Here is a 15,184-nt window from a genome sequence, read left to right as displayed (position 1 = left end):
TTGTCCAAGGATAGTTACCCGAACAGTGAGGAAAGGTTTGATTTCCTGGTGTCTGAAACAAGGATTCACATAGAGATACTCCCATAGTAGATGATCAATACACGTATTTTTAAATTGGTTCAGATATTCTATTCTTTTTAATTATATCATACATCTTCTAATAAACATTTTTTTTAAACCAAGCTGGTGTGAGTTTTTTTTTCTTTTTCTTTTTGCATGAGTTTCAATAAAACTGCTTCAACAAATTGATACTTTCATTGATTTAGGTATTTATTATTAAAAAGATCAGTTACACATTTTTAGCTTGAAATTAAATGTTCTTAAAGCTTAGAAATCAAGAAGCTTCTGTTTTCAGGCTCAGCGATATTGCTCCTTAATGTAAACGAATTCCTCATCAAATGTATACTAGATCCTTGGGATATGTGGCTGCACTGCCCGGATTTCTGCCATGTAACAATTTGTAATATTTCCGAGACAACATTTTGAGTAATGTATCTGTACTCTTTTAAGTCCACAGTTACTTTGGCGGGGGGGGAAAAAACAGCCCTGAATAGCAGCCTACTACTACTAGTATTGCTGATTACATGAAGAAGAAAGCTAAGATTATGTTGCTCCTTGGCCAGAAAATGAAAGTTTGAATAGAATAAAGAATAGGATATTAAGTTGGTAGTGACTAGTATCTAAGATAAGGTTATCAAATCTCATTTGAGAAAGTGGTAGATTTTCTTTAGTGAGGTCTCTAGATAATGCAAAAATGACATACTACATGAAAGGAAACTTAAAAAGTCATTTAAGTTGTGGAGTAGGAAACAGGAAGCATGGTAGTCTTTGAATAAAATAGGATGTAGAAGAAAAACAGAGAGGTCAGACAACATTTTTATGAAAAGTAATTGGTAAAGGGTACAGAACAATTCCTGACCAGTCTTAACAAAATATAAAGGTTTGTTTTAAAAAGTTAAGCAGAGAGGAGAAGGCATTAGAGAATTTGACAAGGCTATGGGTGATTTTTGTTCAATTCCATGAGACCACTGGAAAAAACATAGGACATGTCTCAGACCTTACCCTTCAGTATTCATCCTCTCCACAAAAGGCCTATCTCAGCAGGTGTTTAACTCCAGCATTGCTGGGCTGTGTGTTAATGTGCACTGAGCAGGTGCCAGGCTATCCTGTGTCTTCATGCAGCACTATTCCAAGTGTGGTCTGCGGGTGGCAAAACTAGCCATGATTAAATAAGTACACAAATTGAAAATATGAAATGAAAACATTTAGAAACTTCTATAGCATTTTGCCTGAGAAATTTTATGTCTGTTGAATCTGATAGTAAAAAAAATTGAGCTTGTCAGAAAGTTTTTAAGCCTTTGCATTTGCATAATGTGATGATAACAGTATATCAAAGCCATATACGTACAACATTTTCTCTGGGACAGAAGCATTCAAGACAGTGATGAGTTCTATGCTGGGCCCAGTGTTTTGATATAGATGAAATCAGCCTTTTTTTTTTTTTTTTAAATGTATGTACTTATGTTTAAGATATCCAAGGGTGTGATGTTTCCACTTAGAAGATTTATGATTGTACTTACTGATTTTGTTCTACTAGGTGATAAACCCTGAAGCATTTCAGAAGCAAGACTGAGAAAAAATGTTTTGCCTATATATTGGCAGTCCAGTAACAAAAAGGCTTGTGTTCTAGCACTGTTTTTTGGACTAGTTTCTTAAGAGCTCTCTTAGAAAAAATTTAAAAAGATCTTAAGATGTATCCCTTAAATATTCAGGCCAACTGTGTTACATTGAGGCAAAGCGGATTTTGATAGATTATTGATTGATTGAATGAATATACAAAAGTAGAAATTCTGACACAGCCATAGTGTTGATAATTGTTAAGTAGCCATAATATTTCTACCTTCTATCAAATATTGCATTCATTCCTTTTGAGGTTACTGCCAAGAAAGGTAACATTTTTGTGCTTTATATGTTTAGGCTTATGTAGTGGAAGATAGTAAGCAGCTTATTTTGGAAGGTCAACATCATGTTATTCTTCACACTATAGGAAAAGAAGCCTTTTCATGTCCTCAGAAACAGGTAATAAGAGTTTTCTTTGGGTCATCTTGTGAATTGTGGAGTTTTTTGTTTTGTTGGTTTTTGGGTTTTTGAAGGGGGTCTGGTTTGATCAGGCTTTTATATTGAGATTTGAGTGGGGGGTTTGGTGACAGAACACTAAAAGGAGAATTGGGCATAAATTAAAATTTATTAGCATCTCGTAAGAGTATTAAGATGCACTTGTGATCTTGAGGTTTCTAATAAATATTCTATATTGAATCTAGAATTCATAGTTGCAAAAAGATAATTTGCTTGAGAAGAAGGGAAACATGCCAATACTACTGCAGAACTCCAGGGAGGGCAAAACATAAAATGTAAAGGATGCCCCGAGGAGTGGTGCAGCAGCTGGTAATAGTGTTTAATACAGTGATTTCTGATTTCTCATGAAATACTATTTCATCTTACTAAAAAGTTCTCATAGTATATATGAACAAACTTTAAGCACATCCAGTAATTTGAACAGTGACCTCGTCTTGTATTTATGAGTATTGGATCTTAATTTCAAGCTTTCTCATTATTTTGAATACTTTTATTATTTATTTATTTATTTTTAAAGATTTTATTTATTTGAGAGAGAGACAGTGAGAGAGAGCATGAGAGGGGATAAAGTCAGAGGGAGAAGCAGACTCTCCAAGGAGCAGGGAGCCCGATGCGGGACTCGATCCTACGACTCTGGGATCATGACCTGAGCTGAAGGCAGTCGCTTAACCAACTAAGCCACCCAGGTGCCCTGAAAACTTTTATTTTGAAATAATTTTCAAACTTGCAGAAAGGCTGCAAGAATAGTATAAAGGACTCTTCTACTTTTCACTACGGTTCAACAGTGGTTAGCATTTTACCTTCTTGGCTTTATCATTTTTTTCTCTATTAATGTACACATTGATTTTTCTTTTTCTTAATCATCCCCAAGTAATTACTCCCAACTAAATTGCAGACATCCTTCTTTACCCCTGTTTACTTCACTGAGTATTCTGAAAAATAAGGATAATTCTTACATAATCACAGACACTATTAAATTCAGGAAGCATATATATGATACCTGAATATGGACACTCATATGTCCATATTCAGGTATCATATATATGCTTGACAATTTTTTTTTTCCTACCTATGATCCAGTCCAGGATCATGTATTAACATTTACTTATCATGTCTCTTTAGTCTCCTTTAATCTGGGACAATTTCTGAGCCTTGATCTGTCATTTTGTCATTGACGTCTTTCAAGAGCATGGGCTATTTATTTTAATACAGAATAATGCCTTTTTGAGTTTTCCTTGTGTTTCCTCATGATTAGATTAAGATTATACATTTTTGGCAGGAATTCTACAGAACTGATGTCATGTCCTTGTCAGTGTATTATATCAAAAAGCACTTGCTATTAATTTGTTCCGTTATCAATGATGGATCATTTGGTTAAGGTGGTATCCCCATATTTTTCTGCAGTTTAGTTTCTGCAGTATAGTTACTGTTTTTCCTTTCCTTTTCTAATAAGTAATTTGTGGGGAGATAATTTGTACCTTTGTAAATGTCTGGTTTCCTATCAAACCTAGGTCCACTAGTTTAAGCATCCATTGGCAGTTCTCCAATTTGAATCAGTTTTTACTTCAGTGGTTACAAATGGTAATATTACATTAGTTTTAAGGAAGATATCAAATTTAACCCCAAATCTATTTCTTAAATAAAAAATTATTTCTTCACCCTTGATTAATACAGAAGTCTCAAGTTTTAGTCGTATATGTATGTTACATAACTTCTGATAATTTGGAACATCTTAAACATTGGCAAAATTAGCATTTAGAAAATGAAAAAGTGATTTCTATAAAATTTATTCTTGTTATATTGTCATTTTATATACCATGAATGGCGTATCATTTTTATTTCTCTGTATTTCACCTTTGAAATATTTTTTATTCTCTTTATATGATTAACTGAGCTTGGGAGATAAAGCAGTTTCATAATACTGTGAATAATAAATTTGGAGCCCAAAGACTTTCAGATTGATGACCAAATTACTTACATAATTTATTACTCACTTATAAGACAAAGGTAATAGTTCTTTACTCCTTGCCTGTCTTGTGGTGGAACTGTCATAAGGTATGAATCAGATCCTTATTGTCAAATTACTGGACAAATATTTATCACTGGTTGTGAAAATACTTTTTGCTACTTTTAAGCTGGGAGGGGGGAAACTTTTAAATATTCTCTCAGTAAATTAGCTCAGGTCTTTGATATTCTTCTGTGGCCATTGTTCATGTGTTTTTCACTGCTAAGTGGTATATGGAAATTTATTTAGTATAGTTTAGAAGTCTCAAACAATAGCTTATTTTTTATGTTTAGAATATTTTATTTTATTTTATTTTATTTTTTAAAGATTTTATTTATTTATTTGACAGAGAGAGATCACAAGTAGGCAGAGAGGCAGGCAGAGAGAGAGGAGGAAGCAGGCTCCCTGCGGAGCAGAGAGCCCGATGCGGGACTCGATCCCAGGACCCTGAGATCATGACCTGAGCCGAAGGCAGCGGCTTAATCCACTGAGCCACCCAGGCGCCCCTGTTTAGAATATTTTAAACAAGAATGTATTTTTTAAACATTCTATTAAAGTATAAGATAAATACAGAATAGTTGAATAGCTCTGAATTTCACAAATCGAAGAACGCTCCGGTATAACCAGAACCCAGATCAAGAAATAGAAGATAACTAGTTCCCCAGAAGTTCTGCTTCTCTTCTTTTCTTTCTTCCAAAGTAAACCTTTAATTACTTTTCTCTGACTTTTAAATCAAAAGCAAATTTAGTTCTTGCTTTTACAGCTGTATAAATCAGGGATCAGCAAACTTTTTCTGTCAGTAGCCAGATGATAACATTTTAGGCTATGCTGGCCAGAAGGTCTTTGTCTTAATTACTCTGTTGTTGGAGTCCAAAAGCAACCATAGACAGTATATAAACAAATGGATATAAAACTTTCTTTATGAAAACAGCAAGCAGGCTGGATTTGGCCGGTGGGCTATAGGTAGCCAATCCCTAGTGCAGATCAAAAATCCCAAGAAGGCTAGCAGGAAATTAAAAAATCAAAATTTTCCTAGATGGTAAAGAAAAATGGAGGATTTAAAAAGCTTAAAAAAGATAATAATAGTAGAAAGGGGGTGATAGTCTCTGTTTTCATTTAGGTGATAATGATACTGAAATGTTTATGGTGTGCCTGACACTGGCTATATTGAGACTTTTACATGCATGTTAACTTTCAGTTAATACAGATGAAGTACTATAATCTATAAAACGCAGCAGGGGCGCCTGGGTGGCTCAGTGGATTAAGCCGCTGCCTTCGGCTCAGGTCATGATCTCAGGGTCCTGGGATCGAGCCCCGCATCGGGCTCTCTGCTCTGCAGGGAGCCTGCTTCCTCCTCTCTCTCTGCCTGCCTCTCTGCCTACTTGTGACCTCTCTCTCTGTCAAATAAATAAATAAAAAATCTTTAAAAAAAAAAAAAATACAGCAGTCTATTTTCAAAATGAAGTTTTAAAGCAATTTTAGTTCTTCAGCAATTAAAGCAAGTACTATGCAATTCAGTGTCTGTGGCTTAAGTACTAAGTAATAAGGAATTTTACCAAATGAGAACCACAAAAGATTTTGAAATTATGAACCCCTTTTTACAAGTAAAGAACTTCAGTCCTAAAGTATAAAATACCTTATCCAAGATCACAGAGCTAATACATGAAGTTGCCAGAACTCAAATCTAACTCCACATAATAAATAGGGAATGAATAAATGACTCTGATCCTAGATTCTTTATTCCAAGTTGTTCACAGATAATTCTGTTAGTGTAAATAAGAGCAGAAAAAGTATTGTTCATGCTTTCCTTTAGCTCAACTGGTTTTAACTTCTTTTGTTTGTATATGTTATATTTTAACAAGACAGTGTTTTTATTGTCAAATATATTTTTTTCTTTTCTCAGGAGCCACCAGAAATGGAACTATTAAAATTTTTCAGGCCAGAAAACACTACAGTTCCTTTAAGACCATCAGTAGAACAGCTTTCTAATCTCATTAAAACAAGTCTTCACTATCCAGAATCATTTAATCATCCATTTCATCAAAAAAGGTCTGAGGTTTATTTTAAATTTTTTCTGCTGTGCATGTGTGCGCACACACGCACACGTTTATTTTAACAAGGGCATTAACCCCAGTATTGAAGAAATTCAGAATAATATTGAGTCTATGGAAATTGCTCTTAAATAATTTACCCTTTACTATGATTACTGTATGCTGCAGCTGTGGTTAAAGGTGGATATTGCCTTCGACACCTCAGTTGCTGAATGTTTCCTCTAGGTGAGCAGGTTTATCAGTCAAAACCAAGAAAAAGTATTTTATCATTTTGGTTTTGTTTTAGACACAAATTAAATGTAAGAAATGACTAGAGTATAGATTTGTCAAACAGTTCAAATTTAGACAACATTACTAAGATTTATTAAGTGGTAAGTGCTAAACTTCTTGGAGAATCATGTTCAGTTGACCCTTGAACAATGTAGTTCAAACTATGTAGGTCTACTTGTACATGATCTTTTTTGATAAATACAGTATTGTAAATGTATTTTCTCTTAAGGATTTTCTTAACGTTTTCCTTTCTCCAGCTCACTTTATCATAAAAATATAATATATAATTCACATAACATAGCAAATATGTGTTAATTGACAGTTTATGTTATTGGTAAGGCTTTGAGTCAGGAGTAGGCTATTAGTAGTTAAATTTCTGGGTAGTCAGAAGGTGTACACAGATTTTTGACTGTGTGGAGGTCGGCATCCCTAACCCCTGTGTTCTTCAAGGGGCATCTGTATTTGCAATTTTGGTAAGTAGCTTGATTATGTAAACCTAAGGTTCTAAAAACAAGAAGTCCTAAGTCAGATGACACTTCAAAAAGCTGCTAGTTTGCAGGTATAAAAAAGGATGGAGAGATGTCTATTAGAACAAGACTTTGAAGTGATAATTGAAGGTATGAATTTTGGTGAAAAATTCACCCTGGATAAGGGTGGGGATGGTGTGGGATAGAACAAAAAGAGAACTGTGACCTGCAGAACAATGACATCTGAGAGAAAAGCTGAAGAAAAAGGAATCCACAAAGAAGACTAGTTAAGAAGTAATTAGGAAGAAAAGACCAATGAGGAGAAAGTTCTTATTCAAAAGCTGAGTGAGAACAGTTCAAGGAAAGAAAAATGGTTTAACTGTTTAAAATGCTGCAGAAATGTCAAATAGTAAATGGATGAAAAAATTATTTATTGGATATGACAATGAAGAGGTTATTAGTGTTTTTTTAGAAGAATGTTACTATATAATGGGAATGGAATCAGGATATAATAGGTTGAGGAGAGATTGGGAGGTAAGTAAGTATAGTCTACTAGTGTGGACCACCCAGGAAGCTGGGCTATGAACAGGGATCTGGGAATAGCCACTCAATATTGTTTTCTTAATAGTAAGATATGGTTATGTTTATGGTCTTAAAGGAAATGATGGGATACAGGGAGAATACCAGAATCCTTAATAGATGGAAATACCAAAGAATGATGGGATTAGCTCTGGACTGCAGAAGGGACTTCCGTACTATTGAAACAAGGAGAGAAGAAAGTAGGGAGAAATTTTAACATTTCACACATTATGGAGTGCTTCCATTTTGGGAGTATTTCTAGGAGCAAGGTTAGCTACTCAAAGTAATGTAGGTGATAAAGAGAATAAAGGAAAGAACATTTTTGAGAAGTGAAATTTAGGGTAACTTCTGAGACGAGAAGAAGCTGGCTAAGGACACACAGATTGCTGGGCAAAATTAAAACCTTGACAGCATTAACATCAGACATACTTAAAAAGTAACTTAAATGGTGTTAACCACTTTTAAACCCTTTCTTTGTTAAGGTTAACACACAGAAAAGTGTTCAAAAACAACATGTATGACTATGGTGATTTTTTTTTTCCACAAAGTTAACACCAAAATAACCACTTCTATTGAGGAAGTAGAATATTGCTAGTATCACAGAAGCCCCCTGTTTATTCCTTCCCAGTTACTATCCCGTGTGCCCCCAATTTGGTAGTCACTTTGTTTCTCTTTATAATTTTTCCAACCAAATATACAACTATATTTTGATTTGCTTAGGGCATTTTTTGAACTTCTTACATAAATGGAATTATAGAGCATATTCTTTTTATGTCTGGCTTCTTTCATTTAATAATAATATGTTAGTAATTGTCAACTAGTGCATGAAGAATTTTCATTGCCTTATGAATGTTTGAACATGCCAGAACAATTTATCTATTTACTCTACTATTGATGGACTTTTGGATTATTTTCCTACTTTGGATTCGGCTGTGAATAATCTTGTGTATAATCTCCTGGTGTATGTGTGCTTGCCTTTTTTGGGGGGGGCAGCGGATTACTTATCTAGGAATTCTTCCAAAGTAGTTTAACCAACTTGTACATCCCACTAGCAATATATGTGAATTCCCTTTGCTCCATACCTTTACCAACACTGTTGCCAGATTTTTAAAAATTTTAACCATTTAAGTTATTTATAAAATCCTTTTTGTTCGGTCTTAATGTTGCTCTAAAGTGCAGCCATAGTTGAGGAAAAAAATTTTATGTTTTATCTCTGTTGAATTTGTCTTGACTTCATGAACTTTCATGAGCAGTTTTGATTCCCTGATGTTTCATTTTAACCCATCGTTCTGCTTTGTCTCTTGTTCATTGGACCTGCCCTGCTTCATGTACTTCCTAAATATCTTAGATTCCACAGTGCTTCTTTTTAACCTTAGCGGTTAAAATCCTGGCTGTGCTTTAGAGGCAAGGGCATTTAGTAGTTTTCCACATGATTCTATGGGGGTTAAAAAGAATCATAGAAGCTAGACAGTGCAGGGAAGTATATGAAGCAGGACAGGTTTGATCGTCACTTCACCTCCCATTCATCTTACATGCCTGTGAAGAAGGGGCATACCACCTAGATGATCAAGCTAAAGTAGAGTAATGGATTAAAAATAAAATATCAGAGCTAAATAATAACTGCGTGGAAGTATGTGAAAACAAGACAGGTTAGAAAAGGATAAAAAGTGGCAGTTTTTTCCAACCCGGGCTGCACATTAGAATTACCTGGGGAATTTTTAGAAAACCCCAGCTCAGTCAGAATCTCTGGCAGTAGAACCCAGGCATCTTATTTTTTTAAAGTCCTCAGATGATAGCAGCATGCATCCATATCAGTCATTGTTGCCACAGTAATGCTTCGTAACAAACCTTTCCAGAATTTGATAGCCTGCAAGGCATTCTTACACTCATGGATCTGCAGGTCAACTACTATTTGGCTTGAAGTTCATCTTTAAGCTGTGGGTTAATATATCTGTACCATATATATTTTGGGCTTAGTCCAAATGGGCAGCAGCTCCTTGGATATGTTCTTCTCCTGGTATATCTTGAGTACAAATGTGAACCATATTGTGAGAGCACATTTAAGGCTTCTGTTTGCATCAAAGACATTAATATTCCATTGGCCAGTTAGCCTCACCTTCACAATCAACAAGAAGGAACCACATTCCCCCAGTGGGAAGGGTGAGGGGAGTGAATAACTGCTAAACAGTAGTTATGCCACAGTAACTGAAGTTGATAAACATTGAAATAGAGGGCCAAAGTGATTGGTCATCCCTGTGACACTAAGAATAGAAATATAATTGAGTGGGAGAGTTGGAGAGATGGGAGATAGTTGTTAGAGTGGAGTGACAGTATTATTTCAGAGGTAGCTATTTTAGGTGGCTAAAAAAAAAAAAACACAGCATGGCCTTAGAAGGTAGATGGCTGAGTTTTGAATATACTAACTTGGAGAAGATGTTGAATGAGTGGTCTGCTTAGATGGTAAAGTTGTCCACATGATGACAAGACTCGGGATTAAAAAGAGGAAAGCAAATTCATGCTGAAGCTTTTAATAATTGAATCCAAGAGATGATGCAGAAGAGAAGCCTAGAGCAGTGTTTCTCATCTAGGTGGTATGGTTCTGCTTTATAGACGCATGAGATGAATGTGAAGGGAAGCAATGTTTCCTTCATCTTTACCTAAGATATTTCAAAATATTCATCCTTTCCTCTTCCCCCAAAGAATCTGCTGTACTGAGTTACTGTTGCTGGTTTTAGTATGTCAGTATGAGGGCATAAAAAATGAAAAACCATGGAGAAGTTTATGACCAAAAAATGGGTGTTTTGACAGAAGAGATAGGAGGAAGAAATCATCAGGAAGTGGCATTGAGAACTACGTTAATGATACATTCTGACCAGAGATGTGGAGGCTGGTAGAAGAACAGCATCTGTTGTCAAGAGGGCTAAAGAGGAAGCTGCGTACTCAGCCAAATTTCAGTTAAAGTAAGATATAGAAGCATAAAAAGAAGAGATCGAGGACTTTGTGGAGTATTATTCATGTAATATAGACCTGTGGGATGGAATGGGACGGTAGGAGGTTTGATTACAGCAGTAGTGCACAGACTGTACAGGAATAAGAATATGAGGAAGACAGTGTGACCAGAGATAACAAAGATGTGAACCGTACTGGGTTTAGCTACCATAGGTTTCAAAGTAAGAAGTGGTGTTAGATGTTGTTTGTGGAGATTTTGAACATGTGCTAGGCATTATTCTTAGCACTTAACATATTTGATCTTACCTAATCACCATAACGAGCCTAAGAGGTAGGTGCAGTTATTGTTCCTAGGGTACACTTGAGAAAACTGAGATACAGAATTGTTGAGCTAATATTTAAGCTTTAGTCTAACTGTAGAACCCGTGGCTTTAATAATGCTAAATCTGGTGGGGCGGGGATAGTTGTCAGCAGTTTGGTTTCTAGGTACTTTGTGTGATTCCAGCAGCCTCAGCATTATCTGGGAACTTGTTAAAATGCAAATCCTTAAGCCACACCCCAGACCTGCTGACCCAGAACTGGGAGTGGGCCTGTGGTCTTTTTTTTTTTTTTTTTTTTAAACACGCCCACCAGCTGATTCTGGTCCATGTTCAGGTGGCAAGCACAGGTCAGATACGAGACACAGTCCATGTGAAGAATGGATTACATCAGGGTGCTAATCCAGATGCTGTTGTAGTAAACAACAGCCTTGAACTTGTAAGGAAAAGAAAATCAGGTGAAGTAACTAGCTTTCAGAGTTGTATGGGAGAAAGAATTGATAGGAATTTGTGAAGAATGACAGAAAATTGGAAGTGAGGACAAGTGAGGCAGTAGCTCCCATTCCCTGTTAAGCAGCACTTACTATGATCCCTAAGGTTTGCTGGGATAGATTGGGGGTGCTATCCACTGAAACAGTGAGTGGAGGAAGAGAAGGAATTAAGATAATGACTTTGGTTTGGGGCTAGGAAATGTCTAGATGTTCACATTTCTAGAGACATTTAGATAAGGCATAGAGAATTTGACATTTGAGGATCAAATGGGAACAGAATACCAGAAGTTCCTAAGGTTTTGCTTTGTGTTATAAATTAACAATTGGAGTTAACTTAAGGAGGTACTTCAGACTGGAAACCTACTCAGTAGTCTTTATTGCCCTCCTTTCCTTGTGAGAAGTTTGTGGGGGAGGTAAGGGCACAGCACCAGCACAACTGAAGGATATGCTTTTTTTTTTAAATTATCTGAGCTTTTTGACTGAAGGAAATCTGTTATTTGCAGTATTGTTTGGAAAATATTTTTCAGTAAGAGGTTATAAAATTTCTGAAAGCATTAAATACACTCAGCAGAATTTTAAAGTTATTTTGCGTGAACTTAGAAGGTTGCTATATTTCATTTTTTTACTATCTCTTTATTCTTTATAAAGTATTAATAATAGTGTGTAACCAGGCCTCATTTATGCCTAGGTTATGTTCATTTATTATGTTCTTGATTTGAAATTTATACCAGTCTGTTTATATGTCCTCTTCTGTCATTGTCTCTTCTATGCTTAATAATGCTGTAGTAGTTTATTAATTATAAAGCAATGTCAGAAACTGGATTACCTGTAAATGTGTCCACTTAAAAAGGACTTCTCATAATTGGTTGTATAGAAATAATTTTCACATTCTCTAAAACATGGTGGCTTTTATTCAGATTTGGTAGAAAAGCAAATGTCAGTCAAGGCCAAGTTCTCAAGATAAAGTAATTTTCAAGAAATTTCAAGTAAATTTCAAGAAACCTAATAGGATTAGTTGTTGGTATTTTCATGATTTATTTTTTCTTCATTGCTCTTTCCTAGTTGAGATTATTTATAAACTTTTGTCTTTCATTTTGAGAAATAACCACTGAGAAACACTATGGTTATTTTTTAAGAGTTGCTCTAATAAATGGAAGCAGAATGGTTTTGTGGATTTATATATTCTGATACTTAGCATTCAGGTATTTTAGGAACATGTTTTCCTTCTTATTTATACAAATAATGTGTCTTGATTGATTTTGGAACTCAGTTTTTTGCCTTACTTGAATCTAAATGTTTTTAAGGAGCTTTTTAGGTATTTGTGTTATTTTCAAGAAAGTTTATTTAAAAAAGAAAATGCACAGCTTAACCTCTCTATTTTCCTTCCACAGCCTTTGTTTAGTACCAGTCACCCTTTTACTGTCCAACTGTTCTAAGGCTGACGTTGATGTAATAGTTGATCTTCGGCATAAAACAACGAGGTAACGATTAGTACATTTAGTACATCATTATGTACATAATGATCTAACATGGATAGAAAAAGTTTACTGAGGTGTGCCCTGGATTTGTGTTTGCCATAACACAGATGTTACAGAGGAGTTACAAAGGATTGTCTCAGCATTACAATAGTGACAGGAAGACAGGCAATTTCCAAAAGAAGCAAATTGTTTTATCAGAGACAAAAATTTTTATGAAAGCTGTTGGTGATAAAGAACTCTAAAATTGAAAATCAGCAAGTTCGCAATGGAGGTTTTAAAAAAAAGTTTCTTTTTGGAATTATAAAATAATACTTAGCAAAAAAAATACAGGGTCCATATTCCCATATCTAATATCTCAAGGCCTAGATGTTTTTTGGAATTCAAAAATTTTTGGATTTTTAGAAAAATAATGTGAAATGTATACTGACTGTTACTGTATAAAACCCCAAATAGGATCTGGGGCAGCTCTCTGGAATCCAGACATGTTCTGTGTGTGATTGATTATGTATGTCAAAAATTAACTAACGCCTTACTGGTAGATACTGGGTTGCTTTCCATTTTTCAGCATTATAAACAGTTTCAGTATTATTAGCATTCCCATATACAAACTATTTTTAGTTATGAATAACCAGTTGGTTAAAGATAAGTTTGAAATCAGATTCCATCATTTACTAGCTGCTGTTGTGAGCATTAATTGAGGTAATACTTGTGCCTGGCACATAGAAAAGGTTAACAAATGTCGGCTATTATAGCAACAGTAATGCTAGCTACTGCCATTATTGTCATTATTAATAAAGAGTTGGCTTCATGAAATAGTTTCTAGAAGTAGAGTCTCTAGATGAAAGGGTTGTGTTACTGGGACTTCGGGAAAAATTTTATGAAGAAACCCCTCCAACTTACCATTTTCCTTTTCCCACACAGTCCAGAAGCATTGGAAATCCATGGATCATTTACATGGCTTGGACAAACACAATACAAACTTCAGCTTAAAAGCCAGGAGATTCACAGTTTGCAGCTGAAAGCATGCTTTGTGCATACAGGTGTTTATAACCTTGGAACACCTAGGGTATTTGCCAAGTTATCGGACCAAGTTACAGTGTTTGAAACAAGTCAGCAAAACTCCATGCCTGCCCTGATCATCATTAATAATGTGTGACAACTTGCACATTTGTAGTGAAATCCACAAGAATCAGTTTGATCTTACTGAATGGGTTTGAACAGCAGTATTTGAAATACCTAACTTGTTATGGAGGTTGGTTTCGGATCGCTGCAAAATACTTTTGACTTGTCAATGTGTTGATGATGCAAAGCACGTTGGACTGAGAATCTTACTTACATTCTTTTTTTGTATTTCTTTGAACCCTGGTAATAATTTACATGTTCATAATACAGAGTTTCAACATTTCCACACACCTTATTAAGCCCTGTCTTAAAAACCAGTGTCTAAGTCTGCTGTTACAACTTACTGATGGTATATGAATATTACCAGATGATTCCGAGGAAGGAAAGGCCTTGTTGGCAATACTCCTGTTAAGCCATTAGTCTATAAATTCCAGCTTTACTGTGAAGTTCTATAGAGTGTTAAATACAAGTTTTCCTGGCTTGCTTCACACAATTCTCTAAAATCAGTTTTGACCTTTGGTTATAGAGTCTTCATACTTCAGTATCTGGTGGTTCCTATGGCTTATACATAACTTTGTAAAAAGAAAAAAATTTTTCTGATGCTTTGAATATAGTTTTGAAAGGAGTTTGACTTTTTTTTTCCTTCATTCATCTCAACATAGGGTGCACTATTTCACAATATGAAAATTTTTTGTCATTTAAATTATCATATTCTTTATTATGTAACTTTAACAATTGAGTTGATCTGTTTAAAATATAAATCTACTCAAGTTAATTAAAAATAAGCTTTTCAGAAATGTATTATATTTATAACAAATGTAAATAGAATAAAGACATGCTATTCACTGTATAGATTTATTAGAATTATTTAATTGAAAGGACTTAACATAGTCTTTATTTAAAATGAATGCCAACCATATTAATTATACCAGGCCAAACCGATTTCCTGAGAAAACTTTGTTTCCAAACATGAAGTACAGTTTTTGTTCCTGCAGTCCTCAGTGGCCATGTTTTACACAAGCAAATGAATTTTGTCTTCAAATGTGTCACGTCTGATGCCTTGTTACAAATTTGGATAATTGTTTTATATCCTGGGAAAAAGGAAGATCATGCTTACTGAACTGTTGAAAAAAACCACATGGCAGACTGTGATGCTGCGTATGGTAGACTAGGTGATTTCGCTTCCAGCTGAAGAAAAGTAAAGAGTCTAAATAAGAGAGAAGAAAACAGCTTACTAAAAACAAAATGTTAACAATATAGTCCGTTATTAGTGGACCAAAATCTAGGAAAAGAAAGTCTAGAGAGAAGAGACCACCATT

General features: G+C 35.0%; 1 protein-coding gene across 4 annotated transcripts in view; it reads left to right on the top strand.

The window, feature by feature from the left end:
- TRAPPC8 (trafficking protein particle complex subunit 8) overlaps positions 1-14,730 on the top strand; it is a 77,281-nt gene extending 62,551 nt beyond the window's left edge. For all 4 annotated transcript variants that reach the window (XM_046024635.1, XM_046024636.1, XM_046024638.1 and 1 more), the window contains 4 exons: positions 1,978-2,079; positions 6,045-6,190; positions 12,657-12,746; positions 13,665-14,730. In XM_046024635.1, the coding sequence (XP_045880591.1) occupies positions 1,978-2,079; positions 6,045-6,190; positions 12,657-12,746; positions 13,665-13,899 (573 nt within the window). In that variant the 3' untranslated portion in view covers positions 13,900-14,730. The remainder of the gene's footprint in view (positions 1-1,977; positions 2,080-6,044; positions 6,191-12,656; positions 12,747-13,664) is intronic.
- The last annotated feature ends 454 nt before the right edge of the window (positions 14,731-15,184 follow it).

Source organism: Meles meles, chromosome 12 (genome assembly GCF_922984935.1).
Source record: "Meles meles chromosome 12, mMelMel3.1 paternal haplotype, whole genome shotgun sequence".
Classification (NCBI taxonomy): domain Eukaryota; kingdom Metazoa; phylum Chordata; class Mammalia; order Carnivora; family Mustelidae; genus Meles; species Meles meles.
This window is presented reverse-complemented; position numbering and strand designations above follow the sequence as displayed.